General features: G+C 43.6%; 1 protein-coding gene across 2 annotated transcripts in view; it reads left to right on the forward strand.

Moving 5' to 3' along the window:
- Positions 1–12,992, forward strand: part of LOC139749164 (multiple coagulation factor deficiency protein 2 homolog) — a 37,375-nt gene extending 24,383 nt beyond the window's left edge. Inside the window, exons 1-3 of one of the 2 annotated variants that reach the window (XM_071662819.1) lie at positions 1,722–1,861; positions 9,676–9,854; positions 10,772–12,992. In XM_071662819.1, coding sequence (XP_071518920.1) covers positions 9,698–9,854; positions 10,772–10,893 — 279 coding nt within the window. In that variant the 5' untranslated portion in view covers positions 1,722–1,861; positions 9,676–9,697 and the 3' untranslated portion in view covers positions 10,894–12,992. Of the gene's footprint in view, positions 1–1,721; positions 1,862–9,675; positions 9,855–10,771 lie in introns of those variants that run through there. The other variant, XM_071662820.1, reaches the window with a different exon arrangement.
- Positions 12,993–25,865: the final 12,873 nt, after the last annotated feature.

Genomic DNA, 25,865 nt, shown 5'->3' on the forward strand with positions numbered 1-25,865 from the left:
TGGCCATTAAGCACCGGTCCTGTATTCTCTGTACATTTCTAAACCTTCCATCAGCTGGCCCTTATACTTCCTTGATGGCTTCATCTGTAACACAGCATATCATTTTTTTTCAATCATATCGCTCAGTTTCTTGTGTGAATCTGTTTGTGTCACACTAGATGCATGTTTCTCTCCCTCACTCTTCACGCTCTGTTGATCTGCTTCTGAATTAACTCCTTGTAACTTTCCCTGCCCTCTCCTTTCACCAGTGTGTGTGTGTGTGTGTGTGTGTGTGTGTGTGTGTGTGTGTGTGTGTGTGTGTACAGAAAAGGACTAACACACACACACACACACACACACACACACACACACACAAGGTAAGACATCCTTACTTTGTCTAAAGACAGTGCTAGTGTGCCCTACTTCAAACAGACACCTCACACTGCTTGGCAAAAAGATGTGTACACAGTTACTTCTTATAACCGAAGCATACATTCTCTACCTATGCATACACACACATATATGTGTATCTACATACATACATACATACATGTCACACCTCAGATGGTTCGGTTACATGCTTAATATGTTATCATTACTATATATAGTCGTCATACCGGGCCAGAGCATGGGTCACCCATGACGTCACATCCGGTTGACGAAAGAGCAGCTCGACCAATGACGTTGCTTTGTTTCCCAGGCCCCTGCCATGCTGCTGACGTCACTGCGGGTCCTGACCCTCCTCGTGGTCGCCGTCGCTGCCCAAGGGCAAGAGCAGGAGGGCGTCCCCCAGGATACCCAGCACTACGGTCAGGGACAGGAGGGCCATGTACAGGGTGACCAAGGACAGGAAGGCCACGTACAGGGTGACCAAGGACAGGAAGGCCACGTACAGGGTGACCAAGGACAGGAAGGCCACGTACAGAGTGACCAAGGACAGGAAGGCCACGTACAGAGTGACCAAGGACAGGAGGGCCACGTACAGGGTGACCAAGGACAGGAAGGCCACGTACAGGGTGACCAAGGACAGGAAGGCCACGTACAGAGTGACCAAGGACAGGAAGGCCACGTACAGGGTGACCAAGGACAGGAGGGCCACGTACAGGGTGACCAAGGACAGGAAGGCCACGTACAGGGTGACCAAGGACAGGAGGGCCACGTACAGGGTGACCAAGGACAGGAAGGCCACGTACAGGGTGACCAAGGACAGGAAGGCCACGTACAGAGTGACCAAGGACAGGAAGGCCACGTACAGGGTGACCAAGGACAGGAGGGCCACGTACAGGGTGACCAAGGACAGGAAGGCCACGTACAGGGTGACCAAGGACAGGAAGGCCACGTACAGGGTGACCAAGGACAGGAGGGCCACGTACAGGGTGACCAAGGACAGGAAGGCCACGTACAGGGTGAACAGTGGCAAGATGGCCACGTACAGGGTGACCAAGGACAGGAAGGCCACGTCCAGGGTGACCAAGGACAGGAAGGCCACGTCCAGGGTGACCAAGGACAGGAAGGCCACGTACAGGGTGAACAATGGCAAGATGGCCACGTACAGGGTGACCAAGGACAGGAAGGCCACGTCCAGGGTGACCAAGGACAGGAAGGCCACGTACAGGGCGAACAGTGGCAAGATGGCCACGTCCAGGGTGACCAAGGACAGGAAGGCCACGTACAGGGCGAACAGTGGCAAGATGGCCACGTCCAGGGTGACCAAGGACAGGAAGGCCACGTACAGGGTGAACAATGGCAAGATGGCCACGTACAGGGTGACCAAGGACAGGATGGTCACGTAGAGGGTGACCGAATGGCAGTGGCATGAGGTCAAGGACCAGGGTGACCAGTGGCAACATGATCACGGACAAGCACATCATGAAGGACTCACGTAAGTTGACAGTGACCATTGTGGAACTCCCTCTGTCTTTGCCTCTATCCGTCTCCTTGTGTCCTTCCTTGTCTTTTCGTCTCCACCCGTCTCGTGTCTCGCACTGCCTTCATCGTCACGGACATCTCTCCCAGTTATGTAAAGACTTTCACTTGTGATGTGTCTTTTTCCTATAGCTCAGACAGCACAAACAAATGAATACCCTGATCATGAGTACGTCATATGAGATACATATGTATCTTAATTTCTAAAAGATGAAACAGAAGAAGGAGCCAAGCGAGGAGTGTCCATCTTCCTCGAAAGCTCAGTCTCAGGTGTCTGAATGTGTGTGGATGTAACCAAGATGAGAAAAAAGGAGAGTCAAATAGTGTGAGCAAAGGAACCTTGATGTTCTGCTTTGAGTGAAACAAACTTCAAAGGTAAAGGTGAATGATTTTTTGGAAATGTCTGCAGGATAAGTGAGGGGTTGGTGCGAGGGCAAGAGCTAAGGAAGGGGTAACACTACAGCTGAGGGAAGAGTTGTGGGAGTGAGTGCGAGAGTGTTGGGAGGTGAGTCTTAGACTGATTTGGATAAAAATGAATGTGCGTTGCGTGAGACTGGTGATTACTGGTGTTTATGCACCTGGCCATGAGAAGAATGATGAGGAGCAAGAGTTTTAGGGACAGCTGACAGAGCTGCTGGAGATCGGGTATTAGAGATGAGTGATCTGACATCTATAAGTATCATCATGTCAGAGTCCATCATGTCTATGGCTCTTAGTCTCTGGCATCATAGGGTGCTAAGAATCTCCGGGTTTCTGCCTTACTCTACCGCCCATGAGGAGGAGGGCTCTGGCAATAGTAGTACCGGCCCCTCCCATGACCTCTCCATCTCTGTTAGACCTTTCCCTCTCTGTTCTATTCACTATACCAACATTTGTGGTCTGTCTAGTAACCTCTCCTCTGTTGAACACCATCTGTCTAATATCTCTCCTCCTAATATCTTACTTCTTTCCGAGATACAGTTGTCTAATGATGTTTTCACTGGTCCCTTTTTCATTTCTAACTCTAACTTCCACTCACGTTTCCGGTTCAAAGGTGGTGATTGTGCTTATTCCAACATCAACACGCTTCAAGGACCTTGACTCTCCAAACTTTGATGTTATGCAGCTCAAGGTCTGTCTCCCGACTACCACACTTTTTCCCTGTTTCTCATATTGCTCTCCTAATTCTACAAGCTTTATATCCTTCTTCGACAATGCAAACTCCTGCTATGAGACTGTGACATCCTCTTACCCGCAAGTCGAGATCCTCTACCTCGGGAATTTCAACGTTCACCGTAGGGAATGGTTGAATTCCTCCCATACCGATGGTGGAGGGATTAAACCCCTCTCATTCTCCATTCTCAATGATCTAGAGCAAATTATCTACCACCCTAACCGCTGTGACCACTCCTAATATTCTGGATTTGTTTTTCTCCTCTAGTCCATCCCGCTGTAAATACACAGTATCACCCCTAATTGGTTCATCTGATCACACTTCCCCCTCCAGCAGCCCCTTCTGAGCGTGAATACTGGCACCTCAACAAAGCTGACTGGAATAATTTACGTAACTATTTTTTCTGACTTTCCATGGGTAAATTACCGTCTCTTATGTAGTGATATTTCTGTCTCCGCTAAACGCAAATGGGATAGAAGTATTTATCACCTCCTCCACGACGACCTCTTCATCCACTCCATGGTTCAACCGTTCCTCTTCTGAGGAAATTCAGACAAGGGATCAGGCATATTGAGCTTGGAAAAACTCTCCTTCCTCTGGGTTCCATTCAGCTTTTATCACTGTCTCTCCCGTAGACAAAGCAACTCTCTTTGGTTCCCATTTTTCTCTCTAACTTCACTTGGATGACTCTGACATTCCTTCACCCTCTGATGCTTCTCTTACTATTTCTGTGCCCTTTCCCTAATCTTTTTTTCAGACTGTCCGAAAAGCGCTTCATTCTCTGGACAGAAGCAAGGCTTATGGTCCTGATGGCATCTATCCCCGTGTACTGAGTGCGCCTCTGAACTTGCACATGTACTTGCTCGTCTGTTCCGTCTCTGATTAAAAACCAAAACTTTTCCTTCTCCTTGGAAACATGCATTGATACATCCCATTCCTAAGAAGGGTGACTGTTCCGACCTCTCTAACTATCGTCCTATTGCCTTGAAGTCTACTATTTCCAAAGTCTTTGAATCCCTCCTCAACTCCCTTATCCTTAAATATCTCGAAAATCAGTCTTCCTGCTGATTATCAGTATGGCTTCCTATCTCACTAATGTCTAATGTCTGGTTATCATCCCTGAAAGATTTCGGTGAGACATTTCTAAGACTTTTGACAAGGTGGGGCATCAGGTGTCATCTCTAAGCTCCCCTCCCTCACTTTGCTCCTTCATATCTAGCTTCCTCTCCGGCCGATCTATCTCTGTGGTTGTTGATGGATCAGCGTTCCCCCTTTTTCTCTATCAACAGCGGTTTCCCTCAAGGTTCTCTCCTGTCCCCTACACCTTTTCTCCTTATTTTTCAACGATTTTTTCTCCTCTACAAAAAATTCAATGCACTCATTTTCTGACGACTATACACTACATTCATCCACGTCCTTCAATTCTGTTCCCTTTTCTCTCGCTCTATCTGCATTTCGTCTTGTCACAGCTTCCTCACTAAACTCTGACGGACAGGATATCTCAGTGGAGTAGACAAAATCTTGTTAAGTTTGATGCCTCTAAGACCCAATCTTTACCTATTTCTCTATCGAAAACTCCTCAATGAACGCACTTGGTATTACTGTAACATCCACTTTTTCTTGGAAACCCCACATTAAAGTAATAGCTAAACCAACCTCTAAGAAACTGCGTGTCCAGTATAGGTGTCGAAAATGCTTTGTTTATACAAGGGACTCATTCGTCCTTGTATGGAGTACTGCTTTCACATTTGGGTTGGTTCTAGCTCTCTTATTAGGAAGGCCAGTCCTCCTTCTCCTCTTTCCCTTCTTACTATCACATATCCTGTAAAATAAATGTTGCCTTCAGCAACAATAATACTACAAAAAATATCTTAGTCAGGAACTCACCAGAAAATTTTCCTGGATGCATCTATAAAGTGCCATGTAGAAATTTTGATAACTTTCATGTTGGGCAGACTAGTAAGGATCTTTCTGTTAGACTTAAGCAACATGAATATAGTATAAGAGCAGAACAAGAATCAAATGCCTTGTTTAATCACATTAAAAACTATGATCATTGTACTGACTGGAGTAATGGCATCTCAGTTATTAACTCTAACTCCAGTACCACGAGAAATATTATTGAATCTTCTAATATTCAATACACCAAGAATTATGATCTTAATATTAGTGATGGTCTATACAGATTGGATAGCTTCATTGTTGATAAAATTTGTAAACAATTCCCCTTCTTGTCCACACAATAAGTTGATGATACGCTCGTTATCTGTCTTGGACAATCACGTGCTTACCAAATGGCGTCCTAGCTTCGTCTCTTAGCTGTATATCAACTGACTTATATTTCTTTCTTGTATCTCCCCTGATGATGTGATTATTACACGAAAGTGCACTTAGGAACGTATCGTGGACTCATAGGAATACACTTGATCACGCGCGCAATTGTGATCCTTTCCTCTCTCTCTCTCTCTCTCTCTCTCTCTCTCTCTCTCTCTCTCTCTCTCTCTCTCTCTCTCTCTCTCTCTCTCTCTCTCTCTCTCTCTCTATATATATATATATATATATATATATATATATCCCTGGGGATAGGGGAGAAAGAACACTTCCCACGTATTCCCTGCGTGTCGTAGAAGGCGACTAATAGGGGAAGGAGCGAGAGGCTGGAAATCATCCCCTCTCGTTTTTTGATTTTCCAAAAGAGGAACAGAAAAGGGGGCCAAGTGAGGATATTCCCTCAAAGGCTCAGTCCTCTGTTCTCAGTGCTAACTCGCTTATGCGGGAAATGGCGAATGTTAAAAAAAAAAAAAAAAAAAAAAAAAAAAAATATATATATATATATATATATATATATATATATATATATATATATATATATATATATATATATGTATATATATGTATATATATATATATATATATATATATATATATATATATATATATATATATATATATATATATATATATATATATATATATATATGTATATATATATATATATATGTACATATTCATACTTGCTTGCCTTCATCCATTCCTAACGCCACCCCTCCCCACTGGAAACAGCATCGCTACCGCCTGCTTTAGCGAGGCAGCGCCAGGATATCAGACGAAAAAGGCCACATTCGTTTACATTCAGTCTCTAGATGTCATGTGTAATGACCGAGACCACAGCTCCCCAACCACATCCAGGCCCCACAGACGTTTCACATGCCCTGGTTCAGTCCATTGACAGCAAGTCGACCCCTGTATATAACGTCGTTCCAATTCACTCTATTCCTTTCACCTTCCTGTATGTTCAGGCCCCGATCGCTCAAAATCTTTTTCACTCCATCCCTCCACCACCAATTTGGTCTCCTTCTTCTTCTTCCCTCAACCTCTGACACATACATCCTCTTTGTCAATTTTTCCGCACTCATTCGCTCCATATGTCCAAACCTTTCAACGCACCCTTTTCTGCTCTCTCAACCACACTCTTTTTTTTTTTTTTATTTCCACACATCTCTCTTATCCTTTCATTACTTACTCGATCAAACCACCTCACACTACATATTGCCCTCAAGCATCTTACTTCCAACACATTCACCCTCCTCCGTAAAATCGTATCCATAGCCCATGCCTCACAACCATATAACATTATTGGAACCACTATTCCTTCAAACCTACCCATTTTTGCCCTCCGAGATAACATTCTCTCCTTTCCTACATTCTTCATTGCTCCCAGAACCTTCGCCACTTCCCCCACCATATGATTCACTTCTGCTTCCATGGATCTATTCTCTGCCATGTCCACTCCCAGATATCTAAGACATTTCACTGCCTCCATTTTTTCTCCATTTAAACTTATATTTCAGTTAAGCTGTCCCTCAACCCTGCTCTTATATACATTTACTCTAAACTTTCTCTTTTCACACACTTTTCTAAACCCAGTCACCAACTTCTGCAGTTTCTCACTCAAATCAGCCACCAGTGCTGTATCATCAGTGAACAACAACTGACTCACTTCCCAGGTCCTCTCATCCCTAGCGGACTACATATTCAACCCTCTCTCTAAAACTCTTGCATGCACTTCCTTAACCACCCTATCCATAAACAAATTACACAACCAAGGGGACATCACGCACTCCTGTCACAGACCGACCTTCACTGGGAACCAAGCACTATCCTCTCTTCCTACACGTACACATGCCTTACATCCTTGATCAAAGCCTTTAACTGTGTCTAGCAGCTTACCTCCTACACCATATACTCATCTCTACCAACCCTATCATGTGCCTTCTCCAGATCCATACATGCTACATACAAATCCATCTGTTTTTCTAGGTATTTCTGACATACATTCTTCAAAGCAAACACCTGATCAACACATCTTCTACCACTTCTGAAACCACACTGCTCTGCCCCAATCTATACTCTGTACATGCCCTCACCCTCTCAATCAATACCCTCCCATACAATTTCCTAGGAATACTCAACAAACTCATACTTCTGTTGTTTGAACACTCACCTTTATCCCCTTTGCCTTTGTACCATGGCACTATACATGCATTTCGCGAATAATCGGGCACCTTTCCATGATCCACACATATACACTGAAAATCCATTCCAACCAACCAGGTTTCCCCAGTTTTTTAAGAATGTCAGTTTCGACACCTTTCACTCCAGGCACCTTGACGGATTTTATCTTTCGCAAGGCTTTCACTACCTCTTCTTTCTCTCCACCAAACCACTCTCCTGACTCGCTCTCTTTGCATACCACCCTGAACCAAGCACCCTACATATGCCACTCTATCATCAAACACATTTACCAATCCTTCAACATACTCACTCCGTCTCCTCCTCACTTCATCACTACCTGTTATCACTTCCCCTTTTGCACCCTTTACCGATGTTTGCATTTGTTGTCTTGTTTTTCGCATATCATTTACTCCTTCTAAAACATCTCTTTGTTCTTCCAAAAGTTTACTGATGCTCGCTCATCCCAACTCTCCATAGCCCTCTTTTTCAAGCACCACACCTTTCTTTTGACTTCCTACCACTTTCTCATATAAATCCCCCAATCATTTGGACTCCTTCCCTGTAAGTGCTGCCCAATTGCACCTTTTTTCTCTTTCATGGACGAATTTACTTTTTCATCTCAACACTTACTACCCTTTCTTATCTGCCCACCTCCCACCTTTGACATGCGAGATGCACATGCCATCACTGCTTCCCTAAATACCTCCCGCTCCTCAACCACTCCCTTTGCTTCATTGACTCTCAACTTTTGCCATTCTACACTCAATCTTTCTTGGTATTTCTTTGCGTAAGTCCCTTATTCAAGCTCATTTACTCTCGCCACTCTCTTCTTCTCGACACTGTTTCCTCTTTTTCGAGAACCTCTAAAGATCTTCACTCTCGCCTCCACAAGATAATAATCGACATCACTACCAGCTGCCCCTCTCAGCACAGTTACATCCAAAAGTTTCTCTTCTGCACACCTATCAATTGATATGTAATCAGATAATGCACACTGACCATTTTCCATACTTACATACGTGTCCTTGTGTCTCCCTCTTTTTGAACCAGGTATTACCAAGCACCAGTTCTTTTTTGCAGACCAAATCCACAAGCTCTTCACCATTTCCATTCATAACACTGAATACCCCACGTCTCCTCACTATACCCTCAAATGCAACATTACTTACCTTAGCATTGAAATCTCTCGTCACTAATACCCGGTCATGTACATCAAAATTGCTGACACATTCACTTAGCTGCTCCCAGAACACTAGCCTCTCATGTCCTTTTTTCTCTCGCCCATGTGTACAAATACTAATAATGACACATCACCAGCCATCCACTTTCATTTTTACCCACACCAAACTCTTCCACCTGCTTCCACAACTCTTGCTTCAGGAGCAGTGCTACTCTTTCCTTAGCTCTTGTCCTTTCACCAACCCCTGACTTTATTCTTAAGACGTTTCCAAACTATTCTTTCCCTTTACCCTAGAGCTTTGTTTCACTCAGTCAGATCATCCAGATTTTTTCCTCAAACATACTACCTATCTCTCCTCTCTTCTCATCTTGGTTACGTCCACTTATATTCAGGCACCCCCAGCTTGGGCCTTCGAGGAGGATGAGCACTCCCCGCCTGGCTCTTTCTTCTGTTCCCTCTTGTAGAAACAAAAAACCAGTAAGAGATATATCAAACTGTTCAGGATGATATTAAGGATATATGGATCATATTGTGGTAAACGGCGTAGGAATAGCAAGGGACCAAGGGATGTTCCCTGATGTACACCTGGAGTAGTCAAAACACATTTTTGTTATGGTATGATTCAAAGCTGCACACGGCCCCCTGCTGCTGCACACGGCCCCCTGCTGCTGCACACGGCCACCTGTGGCACGGATGAGAGCTGTTGCGTCCATCAGTACCGCTACGGAAGCTGCAGTGAAGCGAGGTTTTAGTAGAATGTTTTATCATCCTGGCAAAAGCAATGCGTTACCTCACTAGATTTTCTTATAGGAAGATCATTAGGTAAATGTGATTGAAGAGGAAAATATATTTAGGATCAAAATTACACGTGAGATAGACGAGAGAGTTCTTCGTAAGGTCAGTGAGCGTTTCCCTACTGCAGGAGGAGCGTGGATAAGGAGCGAATGATGAACCACCTGAAGGAGCACCTGCAGGATCAGGCTCATCTGAACCCGGAGTCTATGTCCATGACCGAGAGGCAGTTCCACCTGTTCCTGGCGCATGACTTCGACAACGACCTCCTGCTGGACGGCATCGAACTCATGCAGTCCATCATCCATGGTGAGACTCCGCGCCCACGTCACCATTTCCTCATCCTCCATACACTACATTTCTCGCCAGTCTCACGTGCCTTGGCCCACGCCATAGCACGTGCTCTGGTACTGTATATAAAGTGATGAATCAATTCTTCCTCTCTCTCCTCCTGTTCTCTCTCTCCTTCTCTCTCTCCTTCTCTTTATCTCTCTCTTTCATCCCTCGGTCCACTCACTATGCTGTTCCCATGACCAACATCTCTCCATGTCTCTTTCGTTGCGCCAGTGTTCAGGCCTCTGGTCCCCTCTTGACTATAGCTACTCTACTCGCTCTAACTTTTGTAGCATCACCTGTGTACCTGTCTCTCCTGATTCCGATTCTCCCTCTGTCTCCACTCTCATTCATCGTCCCACTAATCGTCCCTCTTTCTGAGTCTTTCCAGATTCCTAAGACGCGAACGACAGAAATAGAGTGATCATTCTTTTAGTTATTTCGATATCATGATAATAATCTTCCTTCACGCAAACGACAGAAATAGAATGATCATTCTTTTTTTTAGTTATTTTGATATTATGATAATAATCTCCCTTCATTGTAGCACAAGATATTTATCGCATGTTTAAAGCTTTCTTTAGTCACCACATGTTTAAAGCTTTCTTTATTCACCACATGTTTAAAGCTTTCTTTATTCACCACATGTTTAAATCTTTCTTTATTCACCACATGTTTAAAGCTTTCTTTATTCACCACATGTTTAAAGCTTTCTTTATTCACCACATGTTTAAAGCTTTCTTTATTCACCACATGTTTAAAGCTTTCTTATCTGATCGTGAGGATCTGGATTTCATCAGACACTAACAGTCGTGGTTGGTGTAGATGTGTAGATGCTCTGGCCTGGTTGTGTGTGTGTGGCGTCTCTCACGGTTTCCCTCCGTCTGCCGCAGAGGAGGGAGGGCGCGTCTTCAGCGACCGTGAGGTGTCGCAGATGCTGGACCCGCTGCTGGACCGGTTCGACACAGACCGGGATGGCAAACTCTCCTTCGCTGAGTACATGATGTCCCTCTGACCCGACTTGACCTGACCGCTCCGGAGGTCATGATGCGTCCATAGGCAAGAGGGGTCAGGTGGTCCTGACCCTACGTGAACTGACTAGTCATGACGTCCACAACTGGGAAGGTCAGGTGGTCCTTATTCTAACTACCTTGACCTGGCCTCACCTGACCTTCTCCCATCACCGAGTGCCACGTTTGCTGATGACTTTTCTGTTGTTTTTGTTTATCTCACTTCAATAGATGACCTTTCCTCCTGGGCATCAATTTGAGTAGAATTTCTAAGATGAGAATGTAGCTAGTGGTACGACTGCCCACGTAAAACAGGTCGATCATAAATAAACTGAATGAATATACAGATAAAAAAACTGTGTGTGTATGTGTGTGTGTGTGTGTGTGTGTGTGTGTGTGTGTGTGTGTGTGTGTGTGTGTGTGTGTGTGTGTGTGTGGAACGTGGAGAGTTCCACACTCGCGTTGCCCCGTCTCTTAACCTTGTATATACGTAACTTTCTTTATCTTCCCCCCCCTCTCTCTCTCTCTCTCTCTCTCTCTCTCTCTCTCTATATATATATATATATATATATATATATATATATATATATATATATATATATATATATATATATATATATATATATATATATATATATGTGTATATATCCTAGCCTAAATCAATTACCCAATTATCAACCATCCCCAAGGAGAAGATGAACAGCTGTATTGACCGTGGACCGACTGCCGCGCCTAGGATTCGAACCTAGGCGAGAATCGTGCTCACCGACTCTAACCAGGGCACCGCGGTATCCCTTGTGTGTGTGTGTGTGTGTGTGTGTGTGTGTGTGTTTGTGTGTGTTGATTTTCCATCATTCATTTTCAAGCAGTTTACTTCTTTTGTTATTCACATTATCCCACTCAGGGGTTTCTTTAAACGATCTTTTCTGTAGGACTGTCGGGAAAACATCTATAATGAGAGAGAGAGAGAGAGAGAGAGAGAGAGAGAGAGAGAGAGAGAGAGAGAGAGAGAGAGAGAGAGAGAGAGAGAGAGAGAGAGAGAGAGAGAGGCAACCCACATAGACCACAAGCGACGTGGTCTGGCCTGAGTGGTAGTAGAAGCCATGCAGTCCCCTTCAAAGCAGGAGAAGAACAGGATAGAAAAGCAAAGGTTTTCCCCCTCATCCTCCACACCCTCAGTAACACGCCGGATGGAAAACAAGTAAAGAAAATACCTTGTAGGACTAGTATGCCTGAAAGAAAATACCTTGTAGGACTAGTATGCCTGAAAGAAAATACCTTGTAGGACTAGTATGCCTGAAGGAAATTCTTTACAGGAAAGTCAGTAGGCAGAATGAACGTGAATATGTTATGTACCCTATTACCAAAGACATACATCCCTTCACTTTTTGTCATAAAGACATTAGTAAGAATAAACTTTGAGTTCCAGCCTTGCGACTTACCATATCTGTATTGTTCTTGATGTGGAGAGATAATATGATAATTCCTTCTTGTTCCGTACTGCTGGCAACACGGGTTGATCATTGTTGATAAGTTATCACAGCATTGCCAGGGCGAGATCAGTGGATGAGACAGAGTATAATGTACTACCACATTATAAATGATTTAAAGAACTATGCAGCACTGGATATTAAAAAGTCGGTATTAGTCCATATCAACTCGGTAACCTCTAACTTTTAGTCCATTTTCTCTCGTTAGTAGTAGCGGCGCGACCGTAATTTTCAATATCGATAGTGTTGAATTCTTTCAGTATTCTAAAACATTCAGTTAACTTGCTTCAGAGCCGCCATCTGCATAGAATGAACAATTTCAAATTTTGTAGTCTGTCCTTGTATGGTTTGTTCCGTAAGGAAGGAATCAAGTTAGATGCTTTACGCTGCACGGCTTCTAATTTAAGGATATCCTTACTAAGAGAGAGAGAGAGAGAGAGAGAGAGAGAGAGAGAGAGAGAGAGAGAGAGAGAGAGAGAGAGAGAGAGAGAGAGAGAGAGAGAGAGAGAGAGAGGCTGTGCCTATGTGGGGGTCATGAGAGAGAAAGTGTACTTTTGTACGGGTCATAAGGTGACCCACTAAGCGTTTGTTACTAATAAATCCTCCACACTTGGGCTGCCTCTGTCATTGACCATCCACATCCTGCCCTTGTGAGGCCTTACAAGGGCACCCAGCCAATCACGTAGGTGTACCACCAATACCAGGGCAGTCACAGTGGGAGCCAGGAAGCTGTGCCCTCCGCCCCAGACAAGCCACACGCGCCCAACAGAGGTGGGAGGAGGAAGCGACGCACTCATCGTATAAATATGGTACACGTCAGACCGAGTGATCCCACATACTGCCCACATGTTTAGAACATCGTCAGAACTTTCACATGATACTCTCCTCCGCCAACAGGCCTGTCGTATACCCCGCCAAGTGAATATTTAGTGAGGTTCTCCAGTAGTTTGGTGAGAAGGTCACGGCTCCAGGCCGCGCCGACCTTCCTCAAGGTCACAGGTACTGGCTCCGCTCCCTCCACGTCAGTCGGGTTCAGTGGTTGCCCAGGATTCAGGTGCTGTGGCTTCAAGCACAAGTTGTCGTGGTTTGAATGCTGTCTTTTGACGAGGTACTGTGTCTTGCTTGAAGGGTGCAACTGAAGTAAGCTGAGGACAACGCAATGCTGCTCCAGGCTAAGCTGGAGTGTGATGGGGGGAGTGGTGGCGTCAGTTGTGGAGAAGTCGGTGGTCAGAGTTCGGGCGAGCCCCGGGTGGAGTTCAAGGGTTTCAAGATTAACATAGCGAAAGGCAGAGGCACATCGTAGGAACCTGTTCTGCCAGTTGAAGGATGTGTTGTGTGTGTGTGTGTGTGTGTGTGTGTGTGTGTGTGTGTGAGTGTCATGGCCGTGTGGTCGGCAATTAGGACCATGAGACGTGGGGTAAGTCGGGTAGGCAGCTTCAGAGAGGTACATCTGGATTAGTCGTCCGGGATCTTCTGATCAAACCTTTAAACAGAAGGAGGTTGTCTGCCATGGGCCAGGGTTGGGAATTTCATGAGCAGGTCAGATAGCACTCTGTCAGGTATTGGAGGCCACCCGTTTTCTTCATCAGTGTCGCGGGGAACGATATCGGACAGCGCAAAGCTGAGGATTTCTTGGGTAAGCATAGGAAGCTGCAGACGCAGTCAAGAGGAAGGCCAGGATCCCAGGACTGCATACCATACCTCCCTGTCAACACTAGATCGGTATCACCCGTCAACTACCCAAGTGTGGCAAGAAAAAACGCAGTTTCCTACGTACGCTGAGGATGGACTTACACCCTCTTACGGTCGAGGGAGTCGCGTTCAGTTGATTAGCTGAAGGGGTTGTGGCTAGACCGTCTGTAAACAGTTAGATGATAGGTATTTAGCGGGTGACCTTATGGGGAAAAGTTCTTTTGTAATAGAAGAAGTGACTGGACTGAAAGGGTAACAATGCAGTCCTTTGCTGGGTAAATAAAAAGTTGATGTAGTTCAGGGCGAGCTACTGCAAGTGGTGGAGACACAATTAAGAGGAGGAAGTGAGTTGAGGTAAAGTGAGATGATGTAAGCAGTGTTCCCATGGCGCTAGTGCAGGGTAAGTGCCAAGTGGGAGTGATGCGGGCTGCAGGTATGGTCCCGAGGTTGTGCAGCACAAGGATGGGGGAGTTGCCGAGGGCGCGCTGTAGTACTGCCGGTGTGGCAGAAGTGATGTGGTTGGCTGGGGTTCCATAGTTTGGGAAGCGTGAGGCTGTTGCCGGGTTTATGCTTATGCTGCAGGAGTAGAGAGGCAGTCAAGATACCTCGGGAACTACTGCAGCAGATGGCCATCAGCGATGTCCCATGAGGCTCCTGCGGGAGAAATCAGTGGGAGACGAGACATCAAAGAGTACTGAGCTGCGAGTCACATGGTGGATGTTTCCCGGTGGAGATGACGCCTCGGTGTCTCACAGTCAGGGAATGCTTGGCTAAGTCACTGACTGACAACTTGGCTGATGCAGATGGAAAAACTCTGATTACGTGTAGGAGGGTGGATCACTTCATGCTGAGGTGTTACATGTGTGTGTGAGGTAGTCAACATGTTGAAGTTTGAGCCTCGTGGATCAAATGTCAGGCAAGGTGGGTCGTGTGTTGGTCAGTCCTGGGAAGGATGAATCATCATTGTGTTATCAGGTCGCAAAGTGATAAGATTAGTAGATTACAAGATGATGTATTGTTAACTAGGGCTCAGCTATAGGTACTATTAGCGCTTTGACATATCTTGGAAGGTTAACCATGTGAATTGTTCATTTTGTGGCTAGAATGTCACAACACCTTATTGTAAATAACGATACTTGAAATTCTAATATTGTATCCATTTTTTCATCTAGTCGGTAAACCTACCTAATGAGAGACTGTTAGCTTTCGTAATGAACCAACAATTTACAGTTTGTAATGATTATCTATTCACTGGGGTCTAACACAACGAGGCCACCTTTTGTTACCTCTGCAGTCCTTTACCACAACTGCCCACAGGATGATCATGAGGTGCACAATAAACCCGCCAGTGACAGCGGCACAAACCAATCAAATCAAGGTCGTCGTCACACAGTCAATACAGGACATCTGTGAAGTGGAGCTGAGGGGGACAGCTACGCTGCTGCTGCCCTTCCCATCGTGAAGAAAACTTAGACGATGATGACGAGGCCGATGCTGGGCTTGACTTGGACGTTCGGTGTTGGTGGGTAGTGGAGCAGCGGGAGATCAGGTCATGTCAGGAACGTTCATGCAGTTCGCGCTGGTGGCTGGCGAGTGCAGAGGGGCTGTTGGATCAGCAGGCAGGCTTGGCTGCGGCATCCTGTAAGGTTGATGCTACCTCGACAACTGGGGTAGGGAAGCAGGTGTGGGATGCAGCAGGGCAGGGAAGGTACGGGGTAGGGAGGGGAGGAGGTAGGTAGGTAGGTAGGTAGCAGGTAGGTAGGTAGGTAGAATTATGACCGCTTGGGATGGTATGGTCGGGTCGAGTATGGAAGCTTGACACAGCGCCCTGTGCTCTGAGTTCGACTGTTTGCCTCGGACACTCTGAAGGTCGCCAGTGCAGCAGGTGATTGTATAATCCTAATGCCTTTGGTAACGGAGGCAACTGGACTGAGCGGTCAAGAAACACGAGTAACAACACAAAGTTTTACCGAGTAAGTTTAAAGGTGAAGTGGCTTAGGGTTAGCTGCTGCAGTTGGTGCAAGAACTAGTAAGGTGAGGTGAGTTGACTTATTGTAAGATTATGTAGTTAGGATTCCTATGTCGCTGGTGCATGGACAGATGTCCCGTGGGAAAAGTGCCTTATTGTTAAGTCTCGTGGGGCAGCTATAGGAGATGTGGCAGACGACGGATCCGAGTTGATCCTTTAGGGTTAAGGAGCGGTCGTGCAAGGTCACATGTCATACTCATCTAGATGACAGCAGGTCATGAGACGACCATGTGAGGATGATTGAAAATTGTGAAAGAATCAGATTTAATCAGTGATGACAATCACAATAAATGTTCACATCAAAGATTCTTTAATGCAAATGACAGGAGACCTAGAAACAGATGAATGAATGAATCATTTTTTATATATATGTATCATTGATTATATGGAAACAGATGAAACTAGAATCTTAACATCCCTTGGCGAACATCACACAGGAGGCTGCCGATTATTTCATACAGACAGATGAAACAGAAAGATAATAAAGGTAAAATAATGAACTAACTCAAAGTGTAAGATAAAGTAAAAAATGTTAAATCCGAGGTAGGTACAGAAACAATCCGGATAATATTCAGTGAAGGAAAAGAAAAACTATCTATAGGAGTAATTCATGGTCATCTGAACCTGGATGTAAGTGAGACGAAACTCTTTGTGGAAAGAGTGTTGGTATGTCAGGACACCATGGTAGTTGTATCTGAGGAAATTTCAGTGTGAATGAAACAGACTCAATGAATCCAACCGGTAACTTGGAATCCGAATCTTTTCTAGAGATGTATACGTATGTGAATAAGAGAGATGGTCAACAGACAGTATTAGATTACATATTAATTGATAGGCGTGTAAAAGAGAGACGTTTGGATGTAAATGTGCAGAAGGGGCAGGTGGTGGGATGTCTGATCACTACCTTGTGGAAGCGAGAGTGAAGATTTGTGGAGGTTTTGGAAAAAAAATGGAGACAATGTAGGGAAGAAGAGAGTGGTGAGAGTACGTGAGCTTGGAAAGGAGACATGTGTGAAGAAATACCAAGAAAGATTGCGTGTAGAGCGGCAAACAGTGAGTGGGTGAGGAATGGAAGGTATTCAAGGAAGCAGTGATGGCATATGCAAGAGATGCATGTCGCATGCGAAAGGTGGGAGGTGGGCAGATTAAAAAGGGTAGTGAGTATTGGGATGAAGAAGCAGATTGCTAGTGAAAGAGGAGAGGTGTTTGAACGGTACTTATAAGGAAGGAATGCAAATAATTAGGAGATGTATAAGAGAAAGCGGCAGGAGGTCAAGAAAAATGTGTTATTGGTTGAAAAAGAGGTCAAATGAGAGCTGGGTTGAGAGAGTATGATTAAACTTTAGGGAGAATAAAAAGATGCTTTGAAAGGAGGTGGATAATGTGAGAAAGACAAGAGAACATATGGGGACATCGGTGAAGGGAGCAAAAGGGGAAGTGATAATCAGTAGCAATGGAACGAGGAAGATATGGAGTGACTATCTTAAAGGATTGTTAAATATTTTTGATGATAGACTGGCAGATGTTGGGTGTATGGGTCGGGGTGGTATGCGAAGCGAGAGGGTCAGGGAGAGTGGTTTGGTGAAAAGAGAAGAGGTGGTTAAAGCCTTGCGGAAGATGAAATCCGGCAAGGCGGTGGGATTGGATGGTATTGGAATTAAATTCATTAAGAAAGGGGATGACTGTGTTGTTGTTTGGCTCGTAAGGATATTCAATGCAAGTATGAATATTGTCCAATATTTAGCTGATGTAATAGAGAGTATTCATTTACCTGTTTCAAAGTCTCTTTTCTTACTGGATTGACTAAATTGTGTATAAAAGGCTGTGTATTTCAGCTTAATGGAGAATATTATGCTCAGAAATTTGATATGGAAATAGATAATATTAAGTAATCTTTCTATGGAACTCTTTGAAACAAGTTACTAAAGGATATCTTACCTTCTAATGCAATTTGGTTTAGATATGTAGGTGAAGTTCTTTGTGTTTGGCCAACAAATGAAAATTTATAAACATTTCTCCCTTTACAATTTAGTACCTTCCATCACGTTTACTGTAGAAATTGAAAATAATGGTGTTACCATTTTTTAGATTCCATGATCCACAGGGATGGAAACATGTTTAAATTTAGTATATACAGAAAATCTACCAATGTATGCTCATATATCCATTATTACTCAGCTCAACATGACTATAGAGTTAAACTATCATCCTTCCGGTCCATGTTCCTCAGGGTATTATGTATTTTCAGTACAGAGTTTATTGATGATGAGTTTGAGAAGATATATTCTATTGGATCCAAGCTAAAGTATCCTAGATCTTTCATTGATAAATCCCTTAAGTTAGAAAAGAAATTATTTTATAGAGTTGAACCCAAACCTCCACTTGACACCAAGAACCTTTAGTTCTCCTTTCAATGATAATTTTACTTTATTTCTCATGTTGCTCAAATCCTATAATGTAAATGTTGCCTTCAGCAACAATAATACTATAAAGAATATATTAATCAGGAATTCACCTGAAAGTTCTACAGGAAGCGTTTATAGAGTACCATGTAGAAATTGTGGTAAGTTTTATGTTGGTCAGACCAGTAAAGATCTTTCTGTTAGACTTAAGCAATATAGCATAAAAACAGGACAAGAATGATATGCCTTGTTTAAACATGTTAAAAATTATGACCATTGTACTGACTGGAGTAATGCCATCTCAGTTATTAACTAACTCCAGTAACACGAGAAATATCATTGAATCTTCAATTACTATATACACAAAGAATTATATATCATTATCAGTGAAGGTCTAAATAAATTGGATAGCTTTATTGCTGAAATTTGTAAACAGTTCCCTTTCTTGTCCTCATAATGAATTTTATGATACGCCATTCGTATAGTCACTTGTTTACCAAATGGCGTCCTAGCTACGTCTCTTCATTGTATATCAACTGACACGAAAATGCACTTGGGAGCTTTTCGTGTTTCATATCCCCATGGACAAAGAGGAATATATATATATATATATATATATATATATATATATATATATATATATATATATATATATATATATATATATATATATATATATATATATATATATATATATATATATATATATATATATATATGTATGTATGTATGACTCATGGTGAGGTGCCTGAGGATTGGCGGAATGCGTGCATAGTGCCATTGTACAAAGGCAAAGGGGATAAGAGTGAGTGCTCAAATTACAGAGGTATAAGTTTGTTGAGTATTCCTGGTAAATTATATGGGAGGGTATTGATTGAGAGGGTGAAGGCATGTACAGAGCATCAGATTGGGGAAGAGCAGTGTGGTTTCAGAAGTGGTAGAGGATGTGTGGATCAGGTGTTCGCTTTGAAAAATGTATTTGAGAAATACTTAGAAAAGCAAATGGATTTGTATGTAGCATTTATGGATCTGGAGAAGGCATATGATAGAGTTGATAGAGATGCTCTGTGGAAGGTATTAAGAATATATGGTGTGGGAGGCAAGTTGTTAGAAGCAGTGAAAAGTTTTTATCGAGGATGTAAGGCATGTGTACGTGTAGGAAGAGAGGAAAGTGATTGGTTCTCAGTGAATGTAGGTTTGCGGCAGGGGTGTGTGATGTCTCCATGGTTGTTTAATTTGTTTATGGATGGGGTTGTTAGGGAGGTGAATGCAAGAGTTTTGGAAAGAGGGGCAAGTATGAAGTCTGTTGGGGATGAGAGAGCTTGGGAAGTGAGTCAGTTGTTGTTGGCTGATGATACAGCGCTGGTGGCTGATTCATGTGAGAAACTGCAGAAGCTGGTGACTGAGTTTGGTAAAGTGTGTGAAAGAAGAAAGTTAAGAGTAAATGTGAATAAGAGCAAGGTTATTAGGTACAGTAGGGTTGAGGGTCAAGTCAATTGGGAGGTGAGTTTGAATGGAGAAAAACTGTAGGAAGTGAAGTGTTTTAGATATCTGGGAGTGGATCTGGCAGCGGATGGAACCATGGAAGCGGAAGTGGATCATAGGGTGGGGGAGGGGGCGAAAATTCTGGGAGCCTTGAGGAATGTGTGGAAGTCGAGAACATTATCTCGGAGAGCAAAAATGGATATGTTTGAAGGAATAGTGGTTCCAACAATGTTGTATGGTTGCGAGGCGTGGGCTATGGATAGAGTTGTGCGCAGGAGGATGGATGTGCTGGAAATGAGATGTTTGAGGACAATGTGTGGTGTGAGGTGGTTTGATCGAGTAAGTAACGTAAGGGTAAGAGAGATGTGTGGAAATAGAAAGAGCGTGGTTGAGAGAGCAGAAGAGGGTGTTTTTGAAATGGTTTGGACACATGGAGAGAATGAGTGAGGAAAGATTGACCAAGAGGATATATGTGTCGGAGGTGGAGGGAACGAGGAGAAGAGGGAGACCAAATTGGAGGTGGAAAGATGGAGTGAAAAAGATTTTGTGTGATCGGGGCCTGAACATGCAGGAGGGTGAAAGGAGGGCAAGGAATAGAGTGAATTGGGGCGATGTGGTATACCGGGGTTGACGTGCTGTCAGTGGATTGAATCAGGGCTTGTGAAGCGTCTGGGGTAAACCATGGAAAGCTGTGTAGGTATGTATATTTGCGTGTGTGGACGTATGTATATACATGTATATGGGGGTGGGTCGGGCCATTTCTTTCGTCTGTTTCCTTGCGCTACCTCGCAAACGCGGGAGACAGCGGAAAAAAGAAATATATATATATATATATATATATATATATATATATATATATATATATATATATATATATATATATATATATACATATATATATATATATATATATATATATATATATATATATATATATATATATATATATATATATATATATATATATATATATATATATATATATATGAACAATATATACGCCTCTCCAGAGCAGAGTGGACCGACGTCCTTCACACATCAGAAGCCACTACGATGTAGTATTGGGTCTGGCGCATCAGGCAAACGACTTGGCGCGTCGTCTGAGGGACGGTCGTCATGGGCGAACGCACAGCACCAAGAATGAATTGTACAGCAAGGTATGACCTTCTACGATGTCACTGACGGCCGCACTGATGCCAAGGGATCCCATAGGATGAGGAAATGTCCCAGTTGCCAACGGGACTACCTTGGCCCACCAGTGATGCTACTACGTTTGTGAATCAAGAACCATTGCAACACAAACCTCGCCAGGTGGTAGAGTGTCCCGCAGTGTATCGAGACAGACTTCCCCAGAACTTTTTTTAAAGGGGAAGTAAATGTTTATAGTTGTGTTACTGGAGTGATAGTTTTCATACATGGTGCTTTGACAAGAAAATAGTGAAATTGAAAAAATGTAGCTTAGACATTGAAGCTTATTGATACAGTGGTTAAATTGATGAGAACTACTATTGACGTTTGTGTAAATAAATCAAACATTTCCTTTTTCCATAGCCAGAGGTTGAACCATTATGTGACATTCATTTTTTCATTTCATTTCAAGCTAGAAGTTTCAGTTTTCTAAATTGTTTCTTACATTTTTCACATGTATATATATGTATGTGTGTGTGTGTGTATGTGTGCGTGTGTGTGTGTATGTGTGTGTATGTGTATATATATATGTATATTATCCCTGGGGATAGGGGTGAAAGAATACTTCCCACGCATTCCTCGCGTGTCGTAGAAAGCGACTAGAGGGGACGGGAGCGGGGGGCCAGAAATCCTCCCCTCCTTGTATTTTTTTAACTTTCTAAAATGGGAAACAGAAGAAGGAGTCACGCGGGGAGTGCTCATCCTCCTCGAAGGCTCAGATTGGGGTGCCTAAATGTGTGTGGATGTAACCAAGATGTGAAAGAAGGAGAGATAGGTAGTATGTTTGAGGAAAGGAACCTGGATGTTTTGGCTCTGAGTGAAACGAAGCTCAAGGGTAAAGGGGAAGAGTGGTTTGGGAATGTCTTGGGAGTAAAGTCAGGGGTTAGTGAGAGGACAAGAGCAAGGGAAGGAGTAGCAGTACTCCTGAAACAGGAGTTGTGGAAGTATGTGATAGAATGTAAGAAAGTAAATTCTCGATTAATATGGGTAAAACTGAAAGTTGATGGAGAGAGATGGGTGATTATTGGTGCATATGCACCTGGGCATGAGAAGAAAGATCATGAGAGGCAAGTGTTTTGGGAGCAGCTGAATGAGTGTGTTAGTGGTTTTGATGCACGAGACCGGGTTATAGTGTTGGGTGATTTGAATGCAAAGGTGAGTAATGTGGCAGTTGAGGGAATAATTGGTATACATGGGGTGTTCAGTGTTGTAAATGGAAATGGTGAAGAGCTTGTAGATTTATGTGCTGAAAAAGGACTGATGATTGGGAATACCTGGTTTAAAAAGCGAGATATACATAAGTATACTTATGTAAGTAGGAGAGATGGCCAGAGAGCGTTATTGGATTACGTGTTAATTGACAGGCGCGCGAAAGAGAGACTTTTGGATGTTAATGTGCTGAGTGGTGCAACTGGAGGGATGTCTGATCATTATCTTGTGGAGGCTAAGGTGAAGATTTGTATGGGTTTCCAGAAAAGAGTGAATGTTGGGGTGAAGAGGGTGTTGAGAGTAAGTGAGCTTGGGAAGGAGACTTGTGTGAGGAAGTACCAGGAGAGACTGAGTACAGAATGGAAAAAGGTGAGAACAATGGAAGTAAGGGGAGTGGGGGAGGAATGGGATGTATTTAGGGAATCAGTGATGGATTGCGCAAAAGATGCTTGTGGCATGAGAAGAGTGGGAGGTGGGTTGATTAGAAAGGGTAGTGAGTGGTGGGATGAAGAAGTAAGAGTATTAGTGAAAGAGAAGAGAGAGGCATTTGGACGATTTTTGCAGGGAAAAAATGAAATTGAGTGGGAGACGTATAAAAGAAAGAGACAGGAGGTCAAGAGAAAGGTGCAAGAGGTGAAAAAAAGGGCAAATGAGAGTTGGGGTGAGAGAGTATCATTAGATTTTAGGGAGAATAAAAAGATGTTCTGGAAGGAGGTAAATAAATTGCGTAAGACAAGGGAGCAAATGGGAACTTCAGTGAAGGGCGCAAATGGGGAGGTGATAACAAGTAGTGGTGATGTGAGAAGGAGATGGAGTGAGTATTTTGAAGGTTTGTTGAATGTGTTTGATGATAGAGTGGCAGATATAGGGTGTTTTGGTCGAGGTGGTGTGCAAAGTGCGAGGGTTAGGGAAAATGATTTGGTAAACAGAGAAGAGGTAGTAAAAGCTTTGCGGAAGATGAAAGCCGGCAAGGCAGCAGGTTTGGATGGTATTGCAGTGGAATTTATTAAAAAAGGGGGTGACTGTATTGTTGACTGGTTGGTAAGGTTATTTAATGTATGTATGACTCATGGTGAGGTGCCTGAGGATTGGCGGAATGCGTGCATAGTGCCAATGTACAAAGGCAAAGGTATAAGAGTGAGTGCTCAAATTACAGAGGTATAAGTTTGTTGAGTATTCCTGGCAAATTGTATGGGAGGGTACTGATTGAGAGGGTGAAGGCATGTACAGAGCATCAGATTGGGGATGAGCAGTGTGGTTTCAGAAGTGGTAGAGGATGTGTGGATCAGGTGTTTGCTTTGAAGAATGTATGTGAGAAATACTTAGAAATGCAAATGGATTTGTATGTAGCATTTATGGATCTGGAGAAGGCATATGATAGAGTTGATAGAGATGCTCTGTGGAAGGTATTAAGAATATATGGTGTGGGAGGCAAGTTGTTAGAAGCAGTGAAAAGTTTTTATCGAGGATGTAAGGCATGTGTACGTGTAGGAAGAGAGGAAAGTGATTGGTTCTCAGTGAATGTAGGTTTGCGGCAGGGGTGTGTGATGTCTCCATGGTTGTTTAATTTGTTTATGGATGGGGTTGTTAGGGAGGTGAATGCAAGAGTTTTGGAAAGAGGGGCAAGGATGAAGTCTGTTGGGGATGAGAGAGCTTGGGAAGTGAGTCAGTTGTTGTTCGCTGATGATACAGCGCTGGTGGCTGATTCATGTGAGAAACTGCAGAAGCTGGTGACTGAGTTTGGTAAAGTGTGTGAAAGAAGAAAGTTAAGAGTAAATGTGAATAAGAGCAAGGTTATTAGGTACAGTAGGGTTGAGGGTCAAGTTAATTGGGAGGTGAGTTTGAATGGAGAAAAACTGGAGGAAGTGAAGTGTTTTAGATATCTGGGAGTGGATCTGGCAGCGGATGGAACCATGGAAGCGGAAGTGGATCATAGGGTGGGGGAGGGGGCGAAAATTCTGGGAGCCTTGAAGAATGTGTGGAAGTCGAGAACATTATCTCGGAAAGCAAAAATGGGTATGTTTTAAGGAATAGTGGTTCCAACAATGTTGTATGGTTGCGAGGCGTGGACTATGGATAGAGTTGTGCGCAGGAGGATGGATGTGCTGGAAATGAGATGTTTGAGGACAATGTGTGGTGTGAGGTGGTTTGATCGAGTAAGTAACGTAAGGGTAAGAGAGATGTGTGGAAATAAAAAGAGCGTGGTTGAGAGAGCAGAAGAGGGTGTTTTGAAATGGTTTGGTCACATGGAGAGAATGAGTGAGGAAAGATTGACCAAGAGGATATATGTGTCGGAGGTGGAGGGAACGAGGAGAAGAGGGAGACCAAATTGGAGGTGGAAAGATGGAGTGAAAAAGATTTTGTGTGATCGGGGCCTGAACATGCAGGAGGGTGAAAGGAGGGCAAGGAATAGAGTGAATTGGAGCGATGTGGTATACCGTGTTTGACGTGCTGTCAGTGGATTGAATCAAGGCATGTGAAGCGTCTTGGGTAAACCATGGAAAACTGTGTAGGTATGTATATTTGCGTGTGTGGATGTATGTATATACATGTGTATGGGGGTGGGTTGGGCCATTTCTTTCGTCTGTTTCCTTGCGCTACCTCGCAAACGCGGGAGACAGCGACAAAGCAAAAAAAAAAAAAAAAAAAATATATATATATATATATATATATATATATATATATATATATATATATTCATATTAATTTTCTTTTTATACTTTGTCGCTGTCTCGCGCGTTAGCGAGGTAGCGCAAGGAAACAGACGAAAGAATGGCCCAACCCACCCACATGCATATGTATATACATACACGTCCTCACGCTAAATTACATACCTATACATTTCAACGTATACATATATATTGTTACGAACATGTGTGTGTGTGTGCCCACATGTTGTGTATATGTATGTGTGTGTCTTTGTGTATGGTGTTGCTTCTATTTCTTGATAGGACGAGGACTAGGGTCTTCCTCTGCTATCGGCTCGGACCTCACTTCCCTGACCGAGCCATTAGTCTTGATAATCCTGTTTTGAAACCAGATGACGTCCAGTCCTTCAACACTTGGACCCTCACCCGAGGCATCAGGTCAAGTTGTGAGTTCAGCCTACGGGGATTATCAAGACGATTATCAAGCGACGTCATCGTCGCTGTCATAACAAGATAACAAGAGGAGTTTGAGCTTTAGGCAAGATGTGGAACGGACTTAGGATTCTCCAAATCACCCAGCAGTTTCACGGATAGCACCCTCCTCCAATCACAATTGGACCTTAGGCCCATAGCCAATCAAGGGTAACATTGTAGGGTAACAGGGCGGACGCAAGTCGTTCCTACTTGTAATAAATACCTCTGACACCAGCTGAGCCTCGATTTTCCATCTCAAGCCCAGCGAGGTAAGTGGTTTTTCCCTCTGTCCCAAAGCCCGTACCCGAGTGAAGTGCGCGATATAGACTCTACGGTGTTGTACTGCCTCCGTCTTTTAAT

The sequence above is a fragment of the Panulirus ornatus genome, chromosome 6 (genome assembly GCF_036320965.1).
Source record: "Panulirus ornatus isolate Po-2019 chromosome 6, ASM3632096v1, whole genome shotgun sequence".
Taxonomy (NCBI): domain Eukaryota; kingdom Metazoa; phylum Arthropoda; class Malacostraca; order Decapoda; family Palinuridae; genus Panulirus; species Panulirus ornatus.